Raw genomic sequence first — 23474 nt, 5'->3', positions numbered from 1 at the left:
TAAATTATGCTGAGCTAACTGATGATTTTGACACTGTATCTCATGACAGTAACTAAAATTAGTCCTGATGGACAGTCTTTTTGTGCACTCGTTCTTTAATTTTGGGTGGCTGATGAACTCCCTTGAGTCTGAGTAGGGATGAGGATTTTGTTGTGTTTGAGAATTGCATCTTGTTCCTGGACAGAAGTAACTGTAAAAAGAAAATTGCTGAGTAGTTGCCATCTCTCCTAAATGCAACTATGAATTCCTCAGGGAAGCTCTTTATTGCATGGTATAGTATTTTCCAGCATGTTCTATATTAAACAGAGAGTGAGCAAATTGCATGGAGGTAATGTAATTGTGGCTGTTGATGAGGGATGGGACCTGAAACATATGAACGGCATAATGGATTCTGAATTAGAGTTCCCACTCTCTTCTAGGCAGTCACATATACAGGGTTTTTCAGAGCCCCTTTATTTTTCTTAGCATCATGTAAATCTGTTATATGAAGACATTTAATGGAACAGATTTTAATGGAGTACCTCAGTGTGGTTATTGTTGTCCTTTTTAAGCAGGCAGCTCAATATGCCTGGGGTAAGGTCACCCCACAGAGCTGTGCTGATATATTAATAGGGATTTCTCCTGATTATTTTAATTTTTCATTTTAGAAAGGGTTTTGTTTGAAGCTTCTCTCTTCAGAATGGAGAGATTTTGGTATTTCCAGAAGATAATTTAAAATAATTGCATAAGACACACTGGAAGTAATTATTTCATGCTAATTTTAATTTTTTTGTGAGCGTACAAAGGATCAGTAGTTGAATTATTGCAACAATAAAGACAATGTTGTCTGAACCTAGTTTTTCTAATGGAAGAAATAATTCTCTGAGAGCATTTATAAAATGCAAGAATACAAAAAGAAGTGGACTCGTATAGAAAAATGCTTTCTTCATTCACTGTGGGTAGCTCAGAAGAAGAATGCTGGATCATGGTGGTAGTGCTGAGGAAAGAGTGCGTGTATAGAAGTGAGTTCTCCGAACAAGAATCTGCAGTAACAAACAACACATCGTGTTGGAGCAGAGATCAACAGATACCTTTCTCTGAATAGCCTGATTAAAAATGAAAGGGGAACACAAGTGTTAATATAAAATTATCTAATAGTATTTTTCTGTACGTGTGGTGGTCTAAAGACACAGGCAAGAACAGAACTGTAAGCAGAAATCATCTTTTGATAAACCAGCCAGTACAGTCGGAAATTTAAGCAAGCTTTCTGAAGAAAGACTTGTGTGTCTAAAATTTCCCTGACTTCTTGCACTGTATTTTTAGATGGTCTAATAAAAGATTACTTCTACCCACAGAGCTTGTCTAGAGCTTAAAATTATGCAAGTTATGTATTTTTTAAAAAGTTTCTCTATATAAACTTACCTTTATTTTTTGCCTGTTTGCATTCCTTCCATTTTGTTGGTAACTTTTAAAAAATACAGAAATAGCAAAAATTCTGCATAGTGTTCCCAAGCCTGTTTCATTTGTCAGGAGGATGTGGAGGAATCCTCTTACATTAGTATATGAATATTGACCTTGTATGGGAAGACAAATTCCTCCAATTTCGGAGTTAGTGAGACTGGTCTGGTTACACTGTTCATGATTCTGACATTACACTGCAGTGTCTTTGTGTTGGGAAGGGAAAAATTATATAAAATACAAGGAAAACAAGTGACTAAAAGTAAGGTTTATGAGGCAGTGTTAACAGTGTGAATTCACACAATTGTAACCTTTCATAAGCTTATCTTGCACCGCTTTTTTCCATGTGGAATTGAGGTTTTATAAAAACATAGCTTGTGATTCTTGGTGAGGTAGGTAGGTATGTTCCTCCTGGGGTAGGGAGAGGCTTGGTTGTGGGACTTGCCACGCTTTTGCTGGATCAGTGGCAAAACTTGCTCAAATGATGGAAGGAAGACCCGGTTTCCAGTTCTGTTTTCATCAGTAGGTCACAGTCACAGAAACAAGACTGTTAAAGGAAAAAAACAGACCACCAACAAAAATACAAACAAAAACCCAAACTTGGTAGGAATGTTGGAGAGATAGAGAGAAACTAGTATGGGTGTGATTCCTGCCACTAATGGAGCCTGATATGCATTTGCTGACAGCTCCCCGTTACCTGGTCAGTGTTGTTACCATTAGACAGTTCTTTTTTTATATTAACTTTTTATTGCTATTAAAGCTATTACTAGTTTATAAGGCATCTTTAAATGATGTACTTGGCTAAAATGGCACGGAATATCTTGCAGTGAGCATAGGTACTTGGGAAATCCTTCTGGCAGTAGCCATAATTCTTAATTTCTGCCTTCATGGTTCATGATATAATGTAATCCATTATACAAAGAACATAACATTAAACACTTTTTACTTTTTAAAATTTATTTTTTTTAGAGTGTATTACAAATGACTTTAAACTTATTTTGGAGTATATTCCTGCTAGCACATGCTGCATGCATACTTAATGTATGTCTATTACGAATGAGTTTATAATTGGATTTCTGCATATAGTCCTTTGTAATTTCAGATAGTAGCATATTCTGGAGGGATTTAACTGCTGCTTTGAACTAGAATGTGTCATCTGAGCTTGAAAGCAAAGCCAGGTTTTAGAACCATCTCTGATGGCACACTAAGAGCTCTGCTGGTATTGGTTGTCTTATGTATAGTGCTGTTCTGAGTTAGTTAAGAGATAACATTTAGGCATAGCCTTAGAGGGCCTTTGTACTCCCTGGGCATTTGTCTGAAAAGAGGCAAAATGAGTTGCAGCTGCCTGTCATGAGTTTCCATAAATACAAAAAAAAGACTCAGTCCAACTTTTGGTCGGAGTAATTACCTGTGGTGTGACTAGATTATTCCTTCAGATTCAGTTGGATAGAATATTGTCTTGGATTCTGTGTTGCAAATGATAGAAAACATTATTTATGTACTTGTAATAATGCTGAAACTTCATTTCTAAGTTTGTTGAATTTCAGGAATGGGTACAGTGATTCCTGCTTTTAATACTTTGAAGTGATTGCAAAGTATTAGGATGAAATTCATCCTTCTTAAGATTTGCTGTTTGCTACTTGCTTCCTTGTACAGAAACAAAACATTTTAAGTGTTTAATTCTCTTCTAGGACATACAGATCATTTGAAGTCTGTAAAACCCACTCATTCAGTCTTCAAATCTTCACGGTTCTACCTTCATCATCCAATGCCCGTGTGTGAGAGCTACTTCCTGTCCAACAGTGAGCTGTCAGAAGACAGTTCTGGTATTGGATATGCTAGACCTCCCTCAAGTGCTGTCTTGCAGAATTGGAAAAAACCACATTGGCATCAGCGTGGTGTCTCTGTTCATCATAAAAAAGATGGTGAAAATGAATTCTTTCCACTCACTGTGGAAGCAGATTACAGCAAGAATGAGGATCTAAATGCTAGTGCATCTTTGGGGAATGAAACATCAAGGAAGGAGCTACTTCAGCATGGCAGAAGAGCAGCAGAACGAAAAGCAGCTAGAAATTATCCTTTGCCATGTAGTCAAACAACTTGCCTTAGTGAGAATGTGGAGAAAGACCTACCACGGAGACAGAGAACCCACTCCAGTGGTAGCTTAGATGAGCTCTGGATTAAGTTTTTGGAGTGCCAGAAGAGACACCAGCACCGTGATTTTAGGAGTAATAGTGAACTGTCTCTTGTTGAACGCCTCCATCGATTGGCCAGGGTCCTTCAGAATCCCATTAAGCATATAATAATACCAACAACATCTGAAAAGAACATTTCTGAAAAGAAAATAAAGGGAAGAGAACCAAAGGAAATAAGACTGCCAGAACAGAGCATGTCTGAAAGTACCTTGGAGCCTAATGCAACATGTGTTGAAGAAAGACCACATATCACCCATGATAAAAATAGCTTTGTTAAGCTCAGGAAAAATAGGTCAGGAGAGAAAATTATCCGCCACATGAATAAAATTTTGGAGCACCAGCAATGCTTGGAAACTCCTAGTGACACTTCCTCAGAGTCAAGGCTTAGTAGAGATCATGGCACCATGATCAGTTCTACCGCCTCAGAATCAGATGCAGTGACCCAAACAGAGATGGAAACTGCTACTCAGACTGAGGCGAGCAGTTCCATTTCCACCATTGATACTGCCAGGCTAATCAGGGCTTTTGGGCATGAAAGAGTGCAGGTGTCACCAAGACTTTCCCAGCTTTATTATACCATCAACCACCAGAAATGTCGCTGTGAAAAGTGGGACAAGAGAAGCGGCAAAGCAGTGGGTGTAGAATATCCAAAGGTTCCTTCTGAAAGAGCCAAGAAAAGGAAAGAGATCCAGGTATGTGGTTGGTTAGACCAAAAGACAGTTTTGACTAATCTTTACAGGAACTTTTAAACTGCTGTATAGTAGTAGAGTTTGTTATTCAGAGAATCATTTAAAATTTCCCAGAGAGTGTCGTTTATGTGGTAGGCTTCTGTCTTAGATCAAAGTAGCTCAAACAAGTGTCTCTGCCTTTCCAGGAATAAGGATGAGATCAAACTGTCTTAAAACATCAACTGTACTTTCTATCCCTTTGTTCTTGCCTTTTGTTTCTTACTTTATTTGTCTTGGGAAGCAAGATCCTCCTGTATCTGATTTCTGGTTGCCTGCAGGTTCTGTACTTTAGCAATTGTGAAGATGGTGGTGGTAAATTAAGGTCGTAGATTCTGACTGCATATTGCTACCTGAATTATCTCTGTGCAATGATGAATACCATTTCATAACAGTAGGAATTATTACTTGAAATTTCTTACTGTTTGTCTATCTTAAGTGTTGGAATTATTTTGTCTTGCTTGAGTGTTGGTTGTAAGCTTCTTCAATTTCTGTATTTGGCACATGAGGCATATTAAAAGACCAAGTCTCAGCCATAAAAATTCTAGGTGAACAGTCTGGATTAAAGCTGTCTTAAAGTGGAGAAAATGTTTTTAATTACTTCAATTGAATTTGGCCATTGTCCTTTGGAGGAGAAATGAAAATTTCCTTAAAGAGGGTCTTGGCATGGATTTGGTGAATATAGTAAGAAATTACGAAGTCTTGGTGTTCTGTAATGTACATTAATGCTGAAAAGTACAGGAACAACTAAGAAATATTTCTTTTTTTTTTTTTTTTTGTATTACTGGAAGACAGTGGTATTGTCATCATTACTAATTGCTTTCATTAAAATGAGGTATTGTTTGTGGGTTTTTTTGTTTTGTTTTGGTTTTGTTTTTTAGTAGAAACCACTCAAACCCAGTCTGTGTGTCAAGTAAGGTAATGAATGCATGTCTAGGGGAGAAGCAGTCCTTTTCAAGACTAAGAATGTTTAAAAATATTTTTGTTAATATTTTTATTTATAATATTTATTTAAAGGTAAAATAAGATTCTCATAAACTTGCAACATTGGGACCATTACTCAGAATACTGATGATCTAACAATGAAATTCGGATCCAGCATTTCTTGCATGGTTGCACTGTTTAGGGGATGGTTTTATTCCATATTACATTCATAAGACTAATCTTTCAATGTCTATTTTGACCTTAAAACCAACATCTTGTCTTTTGCCTGTTAAAATCACCCATGAGATAACTGATTGCAGTAATACTTTTATGAGAATAAAGGCTCACTGTTCCTGGTGCTTGCTGTTGCATTGAACCCATATGACTTTAGAAAATAGTATCTTTCATCTGCTGATGTTGTGTTCTTTTTTAAAAATACATACAAAGAGATACATGACCAACCTCAAATACGGAGTAAGAGGAAATTAAAGGCTAAATGGTAAACTTAATTTAAAATCCAAATTTTGGTAGTTTCTGTGGTGGTTGGTTGAACAGAAATCATCACTTACTGTTTTGTTTTAGTTGCAAATATCTGTGGTTCAGAGACAGATATTTATTTGTAGCAGGAACCCTACTCCTAGAGGGACTACTGTATGAATCTTCCAGGCAAGCACTGCATTTTGTAGCTCAGTTTTTTATGACAGCCTATTGTCAGCACTGCTTCCAGAAAACTTGGTTACAGCTTTTTTTATTTATAGATGCTGAACCCATCCCAGAAGGTTTTTATCTATTCCAGTTTCTGTTATTTCTAAAGCACTCTTCAAGCTGCCATCTGGTAGCAGGTACAAAGCTAAAGGTTGCGCTATTCAACTGCTCAAGGGCTTTGAAAGCACTGCGCTGAATATTCTAGTCCAAATAGGAATATGCATGTCAATATTCAGTATTGAATGGCTGCTTATATTTATTTCAGCAGGCTGATATGCATGTGCATGTAAATGGGTTATCTTGATTTTTTTTTTTTCCTTACTTTACTCTTCCCTTTTGCCGAGCATGTATTTAAATTTGCTTCTGTTTTTTGAAAAGAGATGCATATCTACTACATCTGTCTAGTGCACTTTACTGGAGCTGTAATAGTTTTATGAAACTAAAAAATCAGTTCTTGCCAGTATGCATGAGAGTAAAAATTGCCTCCTTTTAATGTTGAAATGAAATTTATGTTTAGCACTGAAGTGGTGATAGCAGAGGTTCAATAAAAAGGTAATAAAAAAGCCTCTGTTCATTTCCATCATGGCAAGCATTATGAGTTACTAATAGGATACTAATTGCTATTATCAAGGAAAAAAAAAATCTGTTTCATAATTAAAAATTAAATTCAGCATGGTTGCAGAGATTGGTCTGTGCTGCACTGTTGGATTTGAAGCCTGGGGATGCACTGTCAGTTAATTGCTATTAATAAAGTACTAACCTTCTCTGTTTTTTATATAACCAAAAAGCTTGCGGACTAGGTACATTACACTCACAGAGTATATTCCTTCTTAAATGGCTGTAAACTTGTAATGTCATAAAATTTAAATTAATTTATTAAAACAAAGTTGTGCTGCTTACATCCCTGCAGCTGGCACTTCTGTTTGTGTGAATGATGAAAATGTGAAACTAGTGTTTTGCCTAAGCCATGCTTTTACCATGTGACTTTTATTTCTTGTTTTTATTGAGTTTAATTTTCTCTGCCTGGAGAACTTTGTATAATGAGGATGACAGGGTGAGAGAACTTCCTGTGTTTTGAAAGGACTCTGCTCTTTCATGTCAGTGGTACAGAACTGGATTTCATTGTGAATTTACAAAGTAGTATGTTGATCTTTCAAGACAGTTTGTCCCTCCAGCAAACCCAGCAACCTTTAAAGGCTTTTGGTTTGAGAGGGTAGGAATATACGATTCAGTTTAGATGTTTATTCTCGCTCTTCCCAAAGCAGAAGTATTTCACACTTTGCAGTCTCTCATGAAAGCCCAGCCAACAAATGATCTTGCTGCAGCAGAGGTTTTTTTCTAAGTCTGTCTTGACAGGTCACATTGTCCCATGAACTCTGGACAAATGAGTTGGAGGATGCTCAGCACTGTACAGAATCTCTTGCCTACAGAAATAATGTCCTTGTCTTACTATAATGGGATTCTGAAAATGCAGTGGTGCATGAGGATAAAGTCAAGGCTGACTGTTGTGTGGTGTAGCACTAAGAGACACTGGTCAGCTTGTGATAAACATCTAAGTAGCCATAGAATTAAGATACAACAAAGAGTGATGGCTATACTTTTTTGCTGTTTAAAACCCACTTCCTGTTCATTTTGGTTAGAATTTCAGGAATTTCTGTTCTCTTGCATCCTTTTTTTCTAGAATGCAATCTCCCTTTCATCAGATTCCACTTCAAGCAGCGCTTGTTGGGGGCCAAGCTCTGCTCTTAGTAACAAGCGACGGACGCGGATGCTCAACAAAGGTATCCAAGCAGGTGAGCTGTTGAATTACAGACTTGTCTTTTCTGTATTTGCTTCTGCCTTGCATCTCTTTGGAAACCATTCTCCAAAGTCTGTTGTGTGTTTCTGGTGATGGGTATATACAAGCAGCATTCTTCAGATTCACTTCAAATGCTTTTGGAGAAAGATGTAATGTTCTAATTAAAATGAGCCATTTCATTTTCTTTCTTGGTCTGCTTTAGTAGCCAGTTTCCTCACTCACAAGTTTATTAACCTAAGGGTCTGATCCATTTTAATAGCAAAGGTGGACTAGCTGTAGGGTTTTTTTTACATTATTTTCTCCTCAAGACATCTGTTACTCACAGAATGTATTTTGTAAGCATATGCTATTTCTGAAGGCAACTGCAGTGTTTCATATTCTTCTTGGTAATATTTTGGATATTATATTCTATTTAAAACATAAGCTGATCCTGGACTGGTACAGTTCTGCATTTGGGTTTTTCTGGTGGCAATTATCAGTTTCTTCATTGCTTTCATTTACACACCAACTTTCTGTTGTCAGATTGAGTAAGGGCTTTGTTTTGTTTGTCAGACATATCAATGATTTATTATGACTTTTTTTTTCATGTGCAAGTGGATTGAACCAGAAAAGTATTTTCATGGCTTGTTTTCAAGATCTCATTATGGTTTTTTGAATGTTGTTGATGCCTTCCATGTTACATATTTCTGTTAAATATTTGTAGTGCTGTGGGCAAACCAATCTTCTATAGCCAAAACATCGTTTTGGAAGGGACACACTGGGTAAACAAACAGGTTCAGAAAACCCTGCAGTACCATTGTCCAAAATGTAAAGCTTTATGTTGACCTGCCACTGTGTCTTTCACCAGCAGATTTGAAGTTGACTCTTCCGAGAGTCAACTGGGATCCCCAGCCAGGGCCATAGTTGGTTCAAGTTTAATTCCCTTCCCCGCTGGTATCTCTATCCGTATCTGTGTTTGGTTTGCTTGCGGTAATTGATTTACACCACTTCAATTTTACTAAGATTATTATACAGTAACAATCCTGAGTCACTGTAAACTTTCTTCAAAGTGGGAGAGTTGGAAGTGGGAATATACAAGATTTTTCTTTTTGAAGGTGGGGTAAAGAATGTGATCCTTCAGCTTCAAAGTAAAAATTGAGGGTCATCCCCTGAACTATGCGTGTCACACATACTGATGTTGAAGTACTTCCAGCTGCTCTGGAATAAGATGTTACTGCTTCATTTTCAACTACAGGAGACTTGGAGATTGTGAACAGTGCAACTAAGAAAAACACTCGAGATGTTGGTGTGACTTTTCCTACCCCAGGATCTAGCCAGCTAAATCAACAGCCACAGGAACCCTGGCATTGTGTTGATGGTAATTTTGGAGAGTCAGATGGTGTGGTCACAGATCATCAGGCAGCAAGAAGCAAGGACGAGCAGAAAGGAGAGCCAGGCAATTTTTTCGTGGAGAAAAGGATGAAAAGGAGCAGGCTGCATTTACCACAAGGTCAGTCCAAAATACACTTTCTCTGCAGACAGCTGTATTTCTCAACGGCAACCGGCAAGTTATGTGGGGAGGATTAGCTAGGACACAGAGCAGTCTGTCACTAGTACAGTCAGTTCTTATTCTGGTTTTAAGCAATGAATTTTAAACAATAACACTATGTCAAATGAACTCTAGTGCTTTATTATGATTGTATTTTCAGTCAAGCTGTTAGATGCAACCTAGCCAGTAAAGGCAATAAATAGGAGGCAATGAATAAGGTAAGGAAAGACGAATGAGATGGGAATCATGTAGGTACTTAATTTTGATTTTAAGGTGTAAAGGGTTCTGTTAAGCTCTGAGTAACTGGTCACTGTAAGTTGTACTTACTGTTCATGTACTGAGGCTTCAAGAACAAGTATTTTTTCAGGAGTACTTGGGGAGCACAAGATCCGTGGTACCAGAAGAACTAGACTAGTCTCCCTGTTTTTAGCTAGAGCTTGGTTTTGGGCTGATGGTGTAGCCTCCTGATTTTTTTTGTCCCTTTTAAATTTCCTGTCAGTCTTCACAATTATTAGATGTTTAAAAATGTTTTCCTTAGTCATCTTTGTTGTTATTACAGGGACAAATCATTCTCTCTCACACCATTTTAATCTAGGAAATTTAGAATATCTACTCAGACTACTAGCTGATGCATTTCAATCCCATTATGTATGTAAATTGTTAGTAATCTAATTGTTATATACATATTTAACATTTGGAAGATGTAAAGCATTTGATCTTCAAAAATATCTATAGAAAGCCATAGGGCTTAGGACAGGAGAGAGGCTCCTTGAAATTGTGTGATTGCTGGTGAGTATTCTTTCTATAGAGAGAAACCTGCAAACTCAACCATTTTGTGCTTTTTCAAAAGTGTCATTTAATAAAGACTTGCTGGTTTTCTGACACTTGGCAAAGGAATTGTTTTGAAACTGCCAAAGATGTCTCTTACAGAGTCCCGCTGTTATTAAACTGAAGTGAGTATTTATTGCAGTGTTACGCCACTGGCTGGATTTAGCCAAGACCTTGGGGCATTGTCATGGTTTAGCCCCAGGCAGCAACCTAGCCCCGCACAGCTGCTTGCTCACTCTCCCCTGTGGGGTGGGGAAGAGAATTGGAAGGGTAAAGATGAGAAAACTTGTGGGTTGAGATAAAGACAGTTTAACAGGTAAAACAAAAGCTGCACACACAAGCAATGCAGAACAAGGAATGCATTCACCACTTCCCATGGGCAGGCAGGTATTCAGCCATCTCCAGGAAAGCCGGGCTCCATCACACGTAATGGGGACTTGGGAAAACTAATGCCGTCTCTCTGAACGTGCCCTCTTCCTTCCCCCAGCTTTTTCTTGCTGAGCATGATGTCATGTGGTATGAGATATCCCTTTGGTCCTGACTGTGTCCCCTCCCCTCTTCTTGTGTACCCCCAGCCTACTTGCTGGTGGGGCGGTGTGAGGAGCAGAAAAGGCCTTGACTCAGTGTAAGCACTGCTCAGCTGTAACTAAAACATCCCTGAATTAGCAACACTGGTTTTAGCACAAATTCAAAACACAGCCCCATATTAGCTACTATGAAGAAAATTAGCTTAGCCAAAATCAGCACAGACATAAAGGGCCATAGATGGGAATGGAAAATAGGCACATGTATTGTCTACAAATTTTTATTCTTTTCTGTGGTCTTTTAACAGGGATTTCATGGTTTGTCCAAGCAGAAGACTTGAAATCTGAATCTAGGAAAGAAAACCATTCCAATTCCTTTTCTGGTCCTGGTCCATCTTGGTTTGAACCATTGACCAGCACAAAGCCTTGGAGAGAGCCTCTCCAAAAGAAGAACTGGAAGGAGCAACAGCACGGCAACATGATTCAGCCAGCCGTTCCAGAAGGTGATGCTGGGAACAGGTCCTCGCGATCGCTCGGAAAGCTTACACTACAGGTAAAGGCATGTTGCACTATAAGGCTGCTGAGATCTTGGCAGGATTTCAGGAGTTATGCTGAATCTTGTGGAAACACTTTTTGATCCTTTTTTAAAAGCATTTCACCTTTATAATCACCTTTATAACCATTTATAATCATTGGAAAAGCAAAAAATCCATCAGTCCTGTTTGCTTGTGTAGTCTGGCTTTCCACAATACACTAAGCTATTTGAATTGATCTAATAGATTAGAGCTTAAATCATTTGGCTTCAAGAACTGGAGGGAATGTAGCTGACATAATATCAAGTCATACTTGCTTCCATACAGAAATAATACTGTGTGATGTGCGTAGTATGCAATTAAAATGGGCTTTAATTCATACAGTGCAAATGGTGTATGTGTGTGTACATACACACACATGCATACAGGGCGTACACTTCAGATCAGGTGTGGTCATGCTGAATATCTGTATGTTATACCAAATACTACTTTGATGGGATTTTCTTCCGTGCTTTCATAATGGTGTTTATATATTTTGATTATTCTCTTCCAGCTGTAGGGAGGCAGTCTGGCCACTTTAAACTTTGTTTTGTGTCATCCCATTTTAGGAGGCTCTTGCAGTGCATCGTCCTGATTTCATCTCCCGCTCTGGAGAGCGTGTGAAGCATCTGAAGCTTGTAATGGAGGAAAGGAGGATACAGAGTGTACTGCAGTCCAAACGAGAAGAGCTACTTAATCCTCCTGAGAAAAGAAAGGGCTACAGGAATGCAAGTCACATGCTGTCTGATCGAGGTACCTTCATGGTTCGGTTTTGTACTTTCTATAGGAATTAATGCATTTCCACATTATACTTAAGGGTGTGTGTACTTGTAATAAAAGTATTACAATTACTTAACATTATTGTCTATAAGAATCCATAATTTATAAAGGAGTCATATTGTTGCAATAGCATTCTTTGTGAGAAATAGATATATTCACCATTTTGTTATCTCAAAATTTTCCATTTAGGTTTTCTGTTTAGAGAAAACAGAAGAACAATTCCAAAGAGTGAAATGGTTCTAAGATCTAAACGGTAAGATTAACAAAAATTTCTTTCAGATAGATAAGTGACCTGGATAGGAAAGGTGGATTAATCATATCTGCAGTCAGAGAATTGGGTGTTGGAGGTAACTCCTCTTTTTTTGGTGTAAGATGTAGAGACTTTATCAAAGGCTGAAAGCACCTGTTTAGAAGGTCTGAGAAACAGAATAATTTTGGAAAAAAATTATTTGTCTAACTAAACCCGAGTATTCTGCTGCACTGTCTGCCATCCAAGCACTACAGCAAACTGTGCAAGTACTGGATCCCAGAAGGAGAGGAAATGTAGGGTGTGGGTCGCTGAAGCATCTGTATGGTTTTAAACATTAACAAACTAGGTCATTGGTGCAGGAAGTGAGGCATCATTTCACCAGATGAAAGTAGCTTTATGTAAGAAATAATTACCCACGAAGGAATACAGAGGCTTTTACCCTTGAAGAAAACCACCTTATGATAGATTTTTGCCTTATTTTTGACTCAGTTCATATATAAAATGCACAGCATGCTGACAATGTATTAAACATTTGGCATACCTATGCTACAGAGAGCACCTGAAGGTATAATAAAAAATAAGAGTTTATTGCAGCTAGAACCTGAAGCAGTAGCAGGGTCAAAAGGAGGTTGTTTAGAAGAGTACCAGTTCAGAAACAACATAAATACTTAAATTAGAGTCTCATGAAGTCGTCTCTGATAATTTGTAAAGTTACATAAAAATACAATGAATCAGTAAGTTGTTTAGAGTCAAAACAAAGCAAAGGTCAAGAGTGTACCTTGAGGCAAAAGATTGTTTTAAGTAGTTGGGATTTCAGCATACAAGCAAGTGCTTTGTTGCATTGAATTCCTGAATTGACAATGCTGTGGGCCAGGACTGTTTCACAGCATCTTCATCAGTAGTAGCAATGGGATGGAGCACACCTGAACAGGTTTGCAGGTGACACTGAACTGGGAGGACTAGTCAGTATGCTGGAGAGTAGGTCTGCAGTTTTGAGACATCCCTGCAGGCTGCGGAACAGCGCTGAGGGGAGTCTCGTGAAGTTCAATAATGGCAAATACCAAGTCTCTTCTGGGGACAGAAACCCATCCCAAGGACAGGCTACCTGTAGAGTGGCCCTTCTGGAAAGGGCCGTGGGGCCCTGACAGCTCGTGGGCAGCAAATTGAACGTGAGTTGGCATGATGAAGGCCAGTTATTTCATATGTATTTCATTCATATATATTCCATATATATATGATGAAGGCCTGCATTTCGGTGGATATTCCCTCTGCTTGGCACTCATGGGACCACAGCTGGATCCTTTCTCCTGTTCCAGGCTGCCAGTACAAGAGAGAGGTCAGCAAAGTTGAATGTGGTTTTGAGGGGTGTTGGAACTAGATGATCTTTAAGGTCCCTTCCAACCCAAACCATTCTGTGATTCTGTGCAAGTGGCCTGAGTCTGGTGGAGGCCACCAAGACAGTCATGGGGCTGGAGCACATGGTGATGAGGAGAAGCAGCAGAGGCTGGGTTTGTCTGGCCTGGGGAGGAGGAGGCTGAAGTTGAGGATCTGGCAGCGGTGCTTTGCCAGAGGAGAAGGCAGAGGCAGGCTCTTCTTGGAGGTGCACAGTGACAGGACAAGCAGCAGTGGTGGTGTGTTGCAGTAAGGAGAAATTGTAACTGGAGACAAGGAAATCGGTTTTTCACGAGGAGGGGTGGTAAAGTGCTGGACCAGGACCCCCACAGACATGGTTGATCCCACATCCTTGGAACGAGTCACAAACTGACAGGATGAGCCTGACCTAGCCTTGAAGTTAACTGTGATTTGAGCAGGAGGTTGGCCTAGGTGACTTCCAGAGGTCTCTTCCTGCCTCAGTTACGCTGTGATTCTACAAAATATCTGCTGGAATATGCAATATATAAAATAAACCCCTTGATAGAGATGATTGGAGAGTCCAAAAAGGATGTTTTATTTCAATAGATTTTGGCATTTAAAAGTATTTTTAGGGCATTAATAGAGAGGAGGCAGAAGTGGTAAATGCAGTAAAGATGTCAGTTCCCCAAGGAATGCATCTCCAGATGTTTTAGCTGAAGTAGAAGGATTTGGGTTTGGGTCACTTGGACTGTGAGATCAATGTATCTGAACTCATAATTTCAGAAACACTGATTTCATAATAACTGAACTCACCAGGTTTTCTATGGAGACTGATTCAGGCAGTCACAATTGATGACTTTTTTTTGTTCTTGCTGCTGTCATAATCCATCTCTCAGTTGGAGCTGGGAAGAAATTTGTTCTGTACCATTCTTTTGAAATGCACACCTATAATGAGTATGAAGGCTTTTTCTTTTTCTCTTTGAGGGTATAAATGGAATTTCTCATGGCAAATTAGCTAGGTAATGAAAACAATTTTCAATTAATTTCCCTACAATTTTGCATTACCTACTTCTTGCTCTAAACATCTTTATGGTGGGATGATTTGTGAGGGGTAAATCTTGATCTTTCTTTGAGGGGAGCCCTAGAATGGTGAAATCCTTTAGAGAATGGTGAGACAGCAGTAAAGCAAACCCTCAAATCTTGGGGGTATTCCTACCCCCGTCCAGTAACATGTGTATATACCTAGCACCCTCCAATGCCTTCCAGCAAAGCATAAGAGGGGTAAAGTAAGCACCTAAATGTGATTTATTTCCTCTTTTCTGTAGCTGTAATGTGGGTAGTGACATTTTTAGAAAAGATGACCTCCTAAGAGCAGCTGCAGACAGTAGGAAAATAGGTATACACAGGAAGGTAGGCCACTGGAAGGAGTGCAATTGTTCTTGTTTTTCTTCTCTTTTTGGGTGTTGGATGTGTATTTGCTTGCTCATCAATTCTACTGTGAAGTCTGATAGACTGTTAAATGCATTTGTGTAGAGGACTGTAGAAGCTACAAATGTGTATGGCTTTGCCTGGCTGATGCTGGGGAATTAAAACAGGACATAAAATTCAGTACTAATTGAGATTTGGATTTTATCTTTGCTTTCTTGATTCTGCCTACTTAGTTATGCGTTATCATACAGCTTCCTATTTGTTTTCCAGCTAACTCCTCATCCTTCTCTGCTTTGAAACATGCAAGTGACACCTAACTTGTACTGACTAAAGAGCAAAGGGGTGCAAACTGATAGACATTTACCTCCCGCTCTTCTCTTGCCAGTCTGAAGTATTACTTATTTTGTTGCTGGAATTAGTACCAAGACAGCTGTCAAAAATGCTCCTCCCAGCTGGTGGGCTGTATTTATTTGCAATGTTCAAAATGGAGCGTGCTGAAATATTTTCAGATAATAGGAGCTGAAGGCATAGATGTGTTTAAAAATATTTGAAATGCCAGCTGTAATTGTGCAAAGATATTATACAGATGGAAGAATGGAACAGTTTCTAAAAGAGTATAATGCAGCATTGTGTTTGTAACAAGTAGTTTTGGTATTTTTTTCTATTTGCTGATTATCAAATCAACATGTTAAGAAAGGACTTATAGCAGGATCTGTCTTTAAATATTACAGGACTGAAATTTTTGGACATGGTTTATTTCCACCTCCCATAAACTGCAACATTTTTGAAGCTGCATGTTTCTTGGCAACCACTCTCATGAAATTAGTAAAGCTTTATGATCTCAAAGGAAGATTTGGGGAAGGCAGTGTGAGCAATACACTACCATCCCAGCTCTCGGGTTCCTCTTTTAGATGACAGCATGTAAAACTGACTAGAATAGCGCACTGACTCTGTACTGAGCACCAGTCATCTTCTATTCCATTCAAAGCATCCCTTGCTGTTTGCCTCTGGTATGGGAGACGTTCAGCACTGGAGAAGACAAAGAATTGATCTAAACAGGGCAACATTATTGAGTGTTGAAAACACTAAAATTTTGAAAAGATGCCTAAATAGCTTAATTCAGGTTATTCTTGGGATAAAGATATCGCTATTGATGGATAAACATGTTACTCGGAATCAGCATAACCAGTACGGAAGAGCAGTGGGGCTGTTCTGTACTGAAGATACTGGAGCTCTACCTTTTGTAGCTGGGTAATCATATCAGCTGTATGGTGACTTGAATGTTGAAAATACTGGGTTTATTTATTATTGCTTTAGGAGGTGCTGCTTGCATGAGAAAAGGCATTATGGGATGTGGGAATTTCCGGTATCACAACTGCTATGTATTCCACATTTCCCCTGTGTGACACTAGTTAACCCCTAAATAATTTTTTCAATGCTGTGGTTACCCAGTAGCCTTTAACAGAATGTGAATATGAAACAGAGGTTTATTTTTTTTTTAATATCAGTAAGTTCCATCCTTTCAAGTCAGTTTTTTTAACTTTTTGTATTTACACTTAAGGATCTATGAGCAGCTGCCAGAGGTGCAGAAGAAGCGAGAGGAAGAGAAGAGGAAAATGGAATACAGGTCATACCGCCTGAAAGCACAGCTTTATAAAACAGTACGTGTTCTAGTAAAGTATTTATGCTGGAACTTTTTAGATTTTTCTTTTTTCCTGAAGTCACAAGCGTCATAGTAGTATTTACTAAATGTTAATTTTGTGGTATTACTTTGCAATTTCTAGGTGGTTAGGATGTATTAGCATTTAATCAGGGTCAAAGCAGTCAAGCTTAGTAAAACTTGGAACAGGAAAATCCCCCTGCCTAACCTAAAATCCTTCCAGGACCTACACATGGTGTATGGAAAAAAGACAGGGAAGCATGGTCCTGATTATAGTATACAAAGAAGGTCTTGTGCAGAGTCCTGAGGGCAGAACAGAGGGATTATCAAGCATGCTTAAAGGAGCATGCTTCCCTGAACTGAAGGTTGCTGGTTTTGCTCTTGTGACCCTTGCTGTAAATGAATTTAGCATACACAATTCACAGTTAACTTCGCAACCATGGTTAACAAAGCCTGGAGTCATCATTCTTTCTTTTGCTTCAGTGTAGAGTTGGCAGTCCTGGTGATAATTTGTTAAGTTTGGGGGCTGTGGATTTCACCATTATGTGTTTGTTCAGCTGATAGCATGGCCTTGCCACACTGGCACTGATCAGCTAAGGATCTCCTCTGTCTGGCAAGTGGTAGAAATAAACCGTATCCTGAAGCATGGGTGTGACTAACTGAACCACAAACACTTACTCAGCAGTTCAAGAACAGTTTCTGTGCTGGAGCCTCACCACACAACCAGCAGCAGAGCAGAGGTGGGCTGAGAACTCCAGGATTTTGGTGAGCAGGAGAAGGAAACATTGGGGCCCATTTTGCTGGCTTACTGTAGGACTGTGCTGAATCCTGCCTCATTCTGCCATGAAGCAGTGAGATCCCTGAAGGGAGCTGCTTCTGTCCCAGCAAACAACTGCTGCTAATGCTCTTCCTCCCTGGCTCTCCAAGTTGTGTAATGTGCTTTATGGCAGTCTGTTAAACACAGGTTTAATTAATGACAGAAAGATTGAGAAACTCTGTGGTAGCGACTCACCTGGGTTAAGCATGATAAGTAACATGGAAGAGTGTCTTCTGTCCCTACGCCCTCCCATGTGCATACATCTAGTTATCTAGTATTTCTGTGTAACAGGCAGTATCAGTTTATATGTCATGATGCGATAAATGTCCTGATCAAACAGAGAAGGCCCATTTGTCCCCTCTGAGAAGTGCATCTCCAAAACTGACTAGCGTATCCCTTTTTGAGCTGTGGTAGGCATATGTATGCTTAAGCTTTCTCTTAGGACTTAGTAGAATTAAAAGATGAGAAACAACAGTTTGCAATACAAACACTGGGGTTCTAACTGACTTACCTTCATGCTTTTTAACTAACCCGTATACCATAAAACGTAGCCTTCTGGAGAGCTCTGGCAGCAGGCAATAAACTGCATTATAAGCCTCAGTGATTTAAGGACATGCGTTGAAAATAAAAACTGATTATTTTTTTTTCTCTCTGGATCTTAAGCTTGCACTTCAGATTGAGTATTGCATCTCTTTCCTGGCTGAGTTGTCCTACCAGAACTGGAATAATAGGGTTAGTTATTTGTCAGGAACAGCAGTAATTGGATTTTAAAAGTCAGGCCTTGTAATGCGGTATATTATCCAGAATACCTTCCTAATCTGATTGTGGGTATTTACCACTAGAATTACTTGAATTTGATACTACACTTTTGCAGGGTATATTCAGATCATAGGTTTTTTCAGTAGTCTGAGAATCTCAGATGCCTGTACAGAGCCTCAGGTGCTGGCCTGTACAGAGCCAATGAATGCTGGCAGTGACTTGAAGTAGCCTAGTCAGCTGGAAGCAGAGAGGGAATCAAATCAGATGTTTTGTATATAAGTATGCTTTTGGTTGGGAGAGGGATGATGATTCATTGCAGTAAACATTGTAATTTTTTTGTCTTCCTTGATGCAGGATAGCTGTAGTGAGTAGCTGTAAATACAGTGAATGGTTTGTTTAGAATTTGCTTAATGTGTGGCTGAGAGCATCAGTATCTAAGCGGATCTGATTGTGCATGAAAAAAAGAACCACAGATTTTTTGGAATGACTCCGAAGATGACACAGAGTATTAGGAGAAGAAAACAGCTGGTACAAAAGCTAGAGTAAAAATGTGTGTAATCTAGGGTTGTATCATTTAAATGTAGCACTGTACCCAAACTGTGGTCTGAGTATCTCTCATAGTGGCAAGTTTGTGAACTGCTGATGTAGAACAGCAGATCAGTACTCTGGAATAGATCTGACTCTTTGTTTTAATTACAGTCACCTAGAGGAGGCCTGTTGTGCCTTATACAGATGTAGTAGGGGAACAGTTCCTTCCAAGATCATTTGGCATATATCCAGACAGATTTTGGGGGAAGGTCTGGGAGTCAGAGAGTCAAGTGCCTTGCTCAAGTCTGTGTGTGGGTCAGTGATGGAGTGGGGCATAGTACTCGTATTCTCTGACTCCCAGCTCAGTGCTTAGTGGCATGACCTGTCCCTGATGAAACTTCTTTGTCCTTCAGTCTTTGGATTTTGTCTAGCTAGCACTGGTCATCTTGATGGAGAAAGGGTGTACTCATGCCCCAGCCACTCCAGAGTGCAGCTTAGTAGGTTAAACTGCTGGTGAAAGTGTGTGCTTGGGCATGTTTCTGAACTCCTGTTCTGGAGTGCCTGAGGCTTACACTCATATTTTCTTGGCTGACTTTCTGCTGTGCAAGTGTTAATAGCTGGCAGAGGAGCACTAATGAAACAGCTGGGCAGGTGGGGATGTCTTAAACTGCCAGACCAGCTGGATTGGTAAAGGAGAGTCTGAGCACTTACTCTCCTTTTCCAGCACCTGTGGCCAAACACTTTGTTGTAATAGTGAAGTGTGCTTATATCCTAAGTTTATTACATCTCTGCCATGATGTGATATGGTGCTGGGACAGTGGTTGCTTCTGTTTCTTTCACTGATACCAAAGGAGTAGCCATGTAAAGCTAGGTGTATACCTCACGAATAGCAGTACAGCTGGCTCTGAGGATGGGATTTTCTAGCAGTACAGTGTGTGTGCCATTTCTGCAGGGCATTGAGGGCTTACAGGTTAGGGGTGATTAAAATTTGGGAAAGGAAGCAATGAGTTAAACATGTACACACACTCATACCTGTACATACATGAACATAGTCAAGTGTTGTTTGCTGCAGTACCCTCGCACCAAGATTTAAAGGTATGTCAGATATAACTTCATATTGATGTAATTTATGGGTTGATGCTTTAGAAGAAAAAAGGACGGCTTTTTAGAAATGTATTGTGAGAAGAAAACAAGTTTCCAGTGTTTGCAGCGTGAGCAACAACAGCTACTACTACTGTGCTCTGGAGGCAGTGTGTCTGTCATTAGCTGTAGGGAATCAAGAGTAATGACCTTAGTGTCCAGGTTGAGGGATGAGATGCAACTAAGTTTATTTGGCTCAAAATAAGCCCCCAAATTAGTAAATACATATGAACAAAATTTGCTTACCTTTTGTGAAGTACAAGTGAAAATATTCATGCAGGACACCTGAGAAGTAAGGGCTGTCAGTGCTTGTTTTAAGGTATATATGTGCTACAGTGGCAGTGTGGGGCAGCGCAGTGGGAGGTGAAGAGAGAATGAAATAACGGTTTTGTTAGCACTGAGTGAGGATGAGGCCCTCAGGGGCAAACAATATGGGCTCATATAGAACTGGAAATGTATCAAAATTCCTGTGCTAGAAAGCAGCTGAGGGGTTGCGCAGGCATTCTTAATTTTTCGAATTGTCAAATGCCTATCTTTAATAAGATAGCAAAGTTATTTTTATCATAGGATGCACATGGGTCTGGGCTGATGTTCTGTCCCATTATCCCTTTGCTTTTCTACTTTTAATTTCAAATAGAGCATAAAATTGTACTAGTCTGATAAGGCATGGTACATGCCCTTTAATTTTGAAAACTGTAGAGTCAAGACAGATTTCTGATCCACTGGCAGCATAAGTCAGAACTCTTTCAGCCCAAATTAAGTGAAAATGAGTTTTATGGGTTATCGGATGCAAAATTGTTCTGTTACTGAGGCTTTTCCATTAGATGTAGTGAGTTTGTAATTTTTGTAAATAGGGAGCATGGGAGAAACCTCCATAAAGGGCATAGCAGAGTTATTAATTTATACATTTTCCTCTATCCCTTAAAAAAAGAAAAAGATATTACCATTCAGGAAGACTAAACGCTATTTCATTTATGGATGGGACATGTACTTTAGGGCCTATGCAGGATAGGGGCCACAAGATGTCACTACCCCAAAGGACAAAGCACATGCTTCTAGATGTGTGAAACTGAATTGCACTTTGCTTGCTGCTTTACAGTAAATTTTTTTTAATGTTTGTTTTTCATCCCCTTGGTTACATTTTCTCTCCAGTCAGCAACGTGTTAGGGTTTTTTGTTCTGTATTCGCTTCCTGGAATGGAGCAAAGAGGCAAGATAGCATCTGATTGCTGGTTGGGTTTGCTTGTTGGATTGCAAAAGCGCTTGTGAGCTGTGAGGACTCATCAGCGGTTTTGTGGTGAGGTGTTTTGAGACCGTCTGAGGCTTCATGAAGTACTGTGGACAGATTTCACACTGAGATTCATGTCAACAGCTTTGCTGCTTTTTATATGTATGTGTGTAAGCAGGGTATATTCTGTATTGGTATATACACTATATATAGTATGTGTATATACTTTATACACATATACTGCATACTCTGTGTGTGTATAAAGAGCTGAGCTGTGTGCTGCATTCATCTGTGATGCAAAAGGTCTCTTCAGGTGAAGGCTGTATCATTCCCACTGCTGTTAGTAATACACGAGTTACCCAAAGCTCTTACTTTATTCTGCACTTCTCTGAAGCCACGTAATATGTATTCTGTGCTTCAAAACATCAGTGATCTGCTGGCTGAGCTAGCAGAATGATGTGGTGTTTCATTTTCTGGATTGCCCATTGCCATGAGAACGGGTCACATTAGCAGGTGCCTGGGGAAGAATATCGTAATAGAGCCAGCGTTAACAGTCCTTCTCAAAGATGCTCTCTAACAGTCTGGTGTGATTTGTGTCCATGGGGTTTTGTGTCCATCTTTGGATCGGTGGTTTGGGTTTTAGGTTTGTTTTTTTTCCTCTCATGAATTTGCCCACTTGCTTTGTGAAATATAGATGTCTGATGTTTGCCACACAGCAGGGCAGTTTCACAGTTTAACTGTACAAGACTGTGACTGTTCAAAGTATTTGGTGGTTTTTTTTGTTTCACTTTAAAATCTGTTGCCAGTTGTTTTATACAATGCCTTCACAGACTATTTTTGTAAGAGTCTGCAAATAACTTTACCTTGTAACCTCTTCAGGCTGCTTAGGATTGTATAGACTTTTCATCTCTTCCTCTTCAGTCATGGCGCATCCCTCCCACTGTAGTGAAGAGTCCTAATTTATTCAGTTTATTGTAGAAGACACTTCCTGTATCTTCCACTGTGCTTGTTACTGTTCTCTGTAACTCTTCCAGTTTTCCTGTGTGGTTTCATAAATGTATCACAAACTAGGGAATACATGACTCCCAGAAGCTCATGTTCAGAGGATGAAGGGAGGGACATGCATCACGGTTACTTAGGGAAATAGTCTATCAGCTAATGTCAGGATGTATTCTGACTCTTTAGACCTCTTTCTGACCATTCCCACTGCAGCCAGCACAGGAATGTCCTGGTGTTCTTCATACCAATGAGTGGGAAACAGTTAGACTGCTTTAGCTGTCCTAAAAGGTGTAAAATAAGCACTTCCTAGTTTCACCCCTTGATACTCTGTTCCGAGAACTTATTAGCACTATCTTTATGCTTAGAGTTTTTAATTTTTAGAGGAATAACACTCATTTCTCTCACTTTGTTTTTATCTTTCAGAAAATCACCAACCGTGTCTTAGGGAGGAAGGTGCCTTGGAACTGATAAAGATCTCCTGTTCAAATGAATGTGTATTATGCTTAGTAAACTTGCAGCATAAAGGAGATTGTAACGTGGAAAAGATAATGCAGTGAATACTTGGGCAGTGTCTGTTTTGTGGTATTCAGTTCTGTTGTTGTGCTAGTATAATCTTGCTGCATTTAAGAGTCAATGATGATACGAATGACAGGTTTTTAAATAAATGCGTGTTTTTTGTAGTGGTTTTATGCACTTCCAAAATAAACATAGTTTGGGAGTACTTGGCTCATAATATAACTACCTGATTGGAATAGCAATTTTATATATTTATTTTAAATCGGTTTTAACAATGATTTATTTTTTTATTTCCTATCTCAATGTAGATAACTGACTTGTAATGTTTTGTACTGCAAAAAAATCCTTGAATAAATAACATTGGATCAGTTTGTGGTAACTATTGCAGCAATCATGAATGTATCGTCCCTGTGGGTATGGGCAACATCTAAAAACAGGGGGCTGTAATCACCTCTTTCTTTACCCAACACAGACCTTAAGTTACAAGGTAACTGTAGTGGCCCTTTAAACTGAAAGAGTAGAGGAGTTGTGATTCACTGATCTTTTGCTTAGTTTGCTGGGTTTCTGTATGAGCCAGGAGAGTCTAATCAGAGAAATTTTTATGCTGTTTGGAAATTTTTAAGTCTTGCCTGGAAGAGATCCCTTCACTTCATTTAGATAGTTGCATTCTGACAGGATATGTGGTTGTACACCTAACTAACAGCACAGTGAGAAAAGGTGATATGTAAAGGTTGTGGTTCTTGGTGATAGAAGCCTGAAGTTTCAGCTTCATATGTTTATC

General features: G+C 39.3%; 1 protein-coding gene across 5 annotated transcripts in view; it reads left to right on the top strand.

Annotated features, from left to right (window-relative positions):
• Nucleotides 1–23068, top strand: part of ALMS1 (ALMS1 centrosome and basal body associated protein) — a 76050-nt gene extending 52982 nt beyond the window's left edge. For 4 of the 5 annotated variants that reach the window (XM_037388079.1, XM_037388088.1, XM_037388060.1 and 1 more), the window contains 8 exons: nucleotides 3129–4324; nucleotides 7668–7779; nucleotides 9019–9273; nucleotides 10973–11217; nucleotides 11806–11989; nucleotides 12206–12269; nucleotides 16609–16708; nucleotides 22601–23068. In XM_037388079.1, the coding sequence (XP_037243976.1) occupies nucleotides 3129–4324; nucleotides 7668–7779; nucleotides 9019–9273; nucleotides 10973–11217; nucleotides 11806–11989; nucleotides 12206–12269; nucleotides 16609–16708; nucleotides 22601–22645 (2201 nt within the window). In that variant the 3' untranslated portion in view covers nucleotides 22646–23068. The remainder of the gene's footprint in view (nucleotides 1–3128; nucleotides 4325–7667; nucleotides 7780–9018; nucleotides 9274–10972; nucleotides 11218–11805; nucleotides 11990–12205; nucleotides 12270–16608; nucleotides 16709–22600) is intronic. The other variant, XM_037388069.1, reaches the window with a different exon arrangement.
• The last annotated feature ends 406 nt before the right edge of the window (nucleotides 23069–23474 follow it).

This window comes from Falco rusticolus, chromosome 1, assembly GCF_015220075.1.
Source record: "Falco rusticolus isolate bFalRus1 chromosome 1, bFalRus1.pri, whole genome shotgun sequence".
Classification (NCBI taxonomy): Eukaryota; Metazoa; Chordata; class Aves; order Falconiformes; family Falconidae; genus Falco; species Falco rusticolus.
The sequence above is the reverse complement of the archived record's forward strand: the minus strand, read 5'-3'. Positions and strand labels throughout refer to the sequence as shown.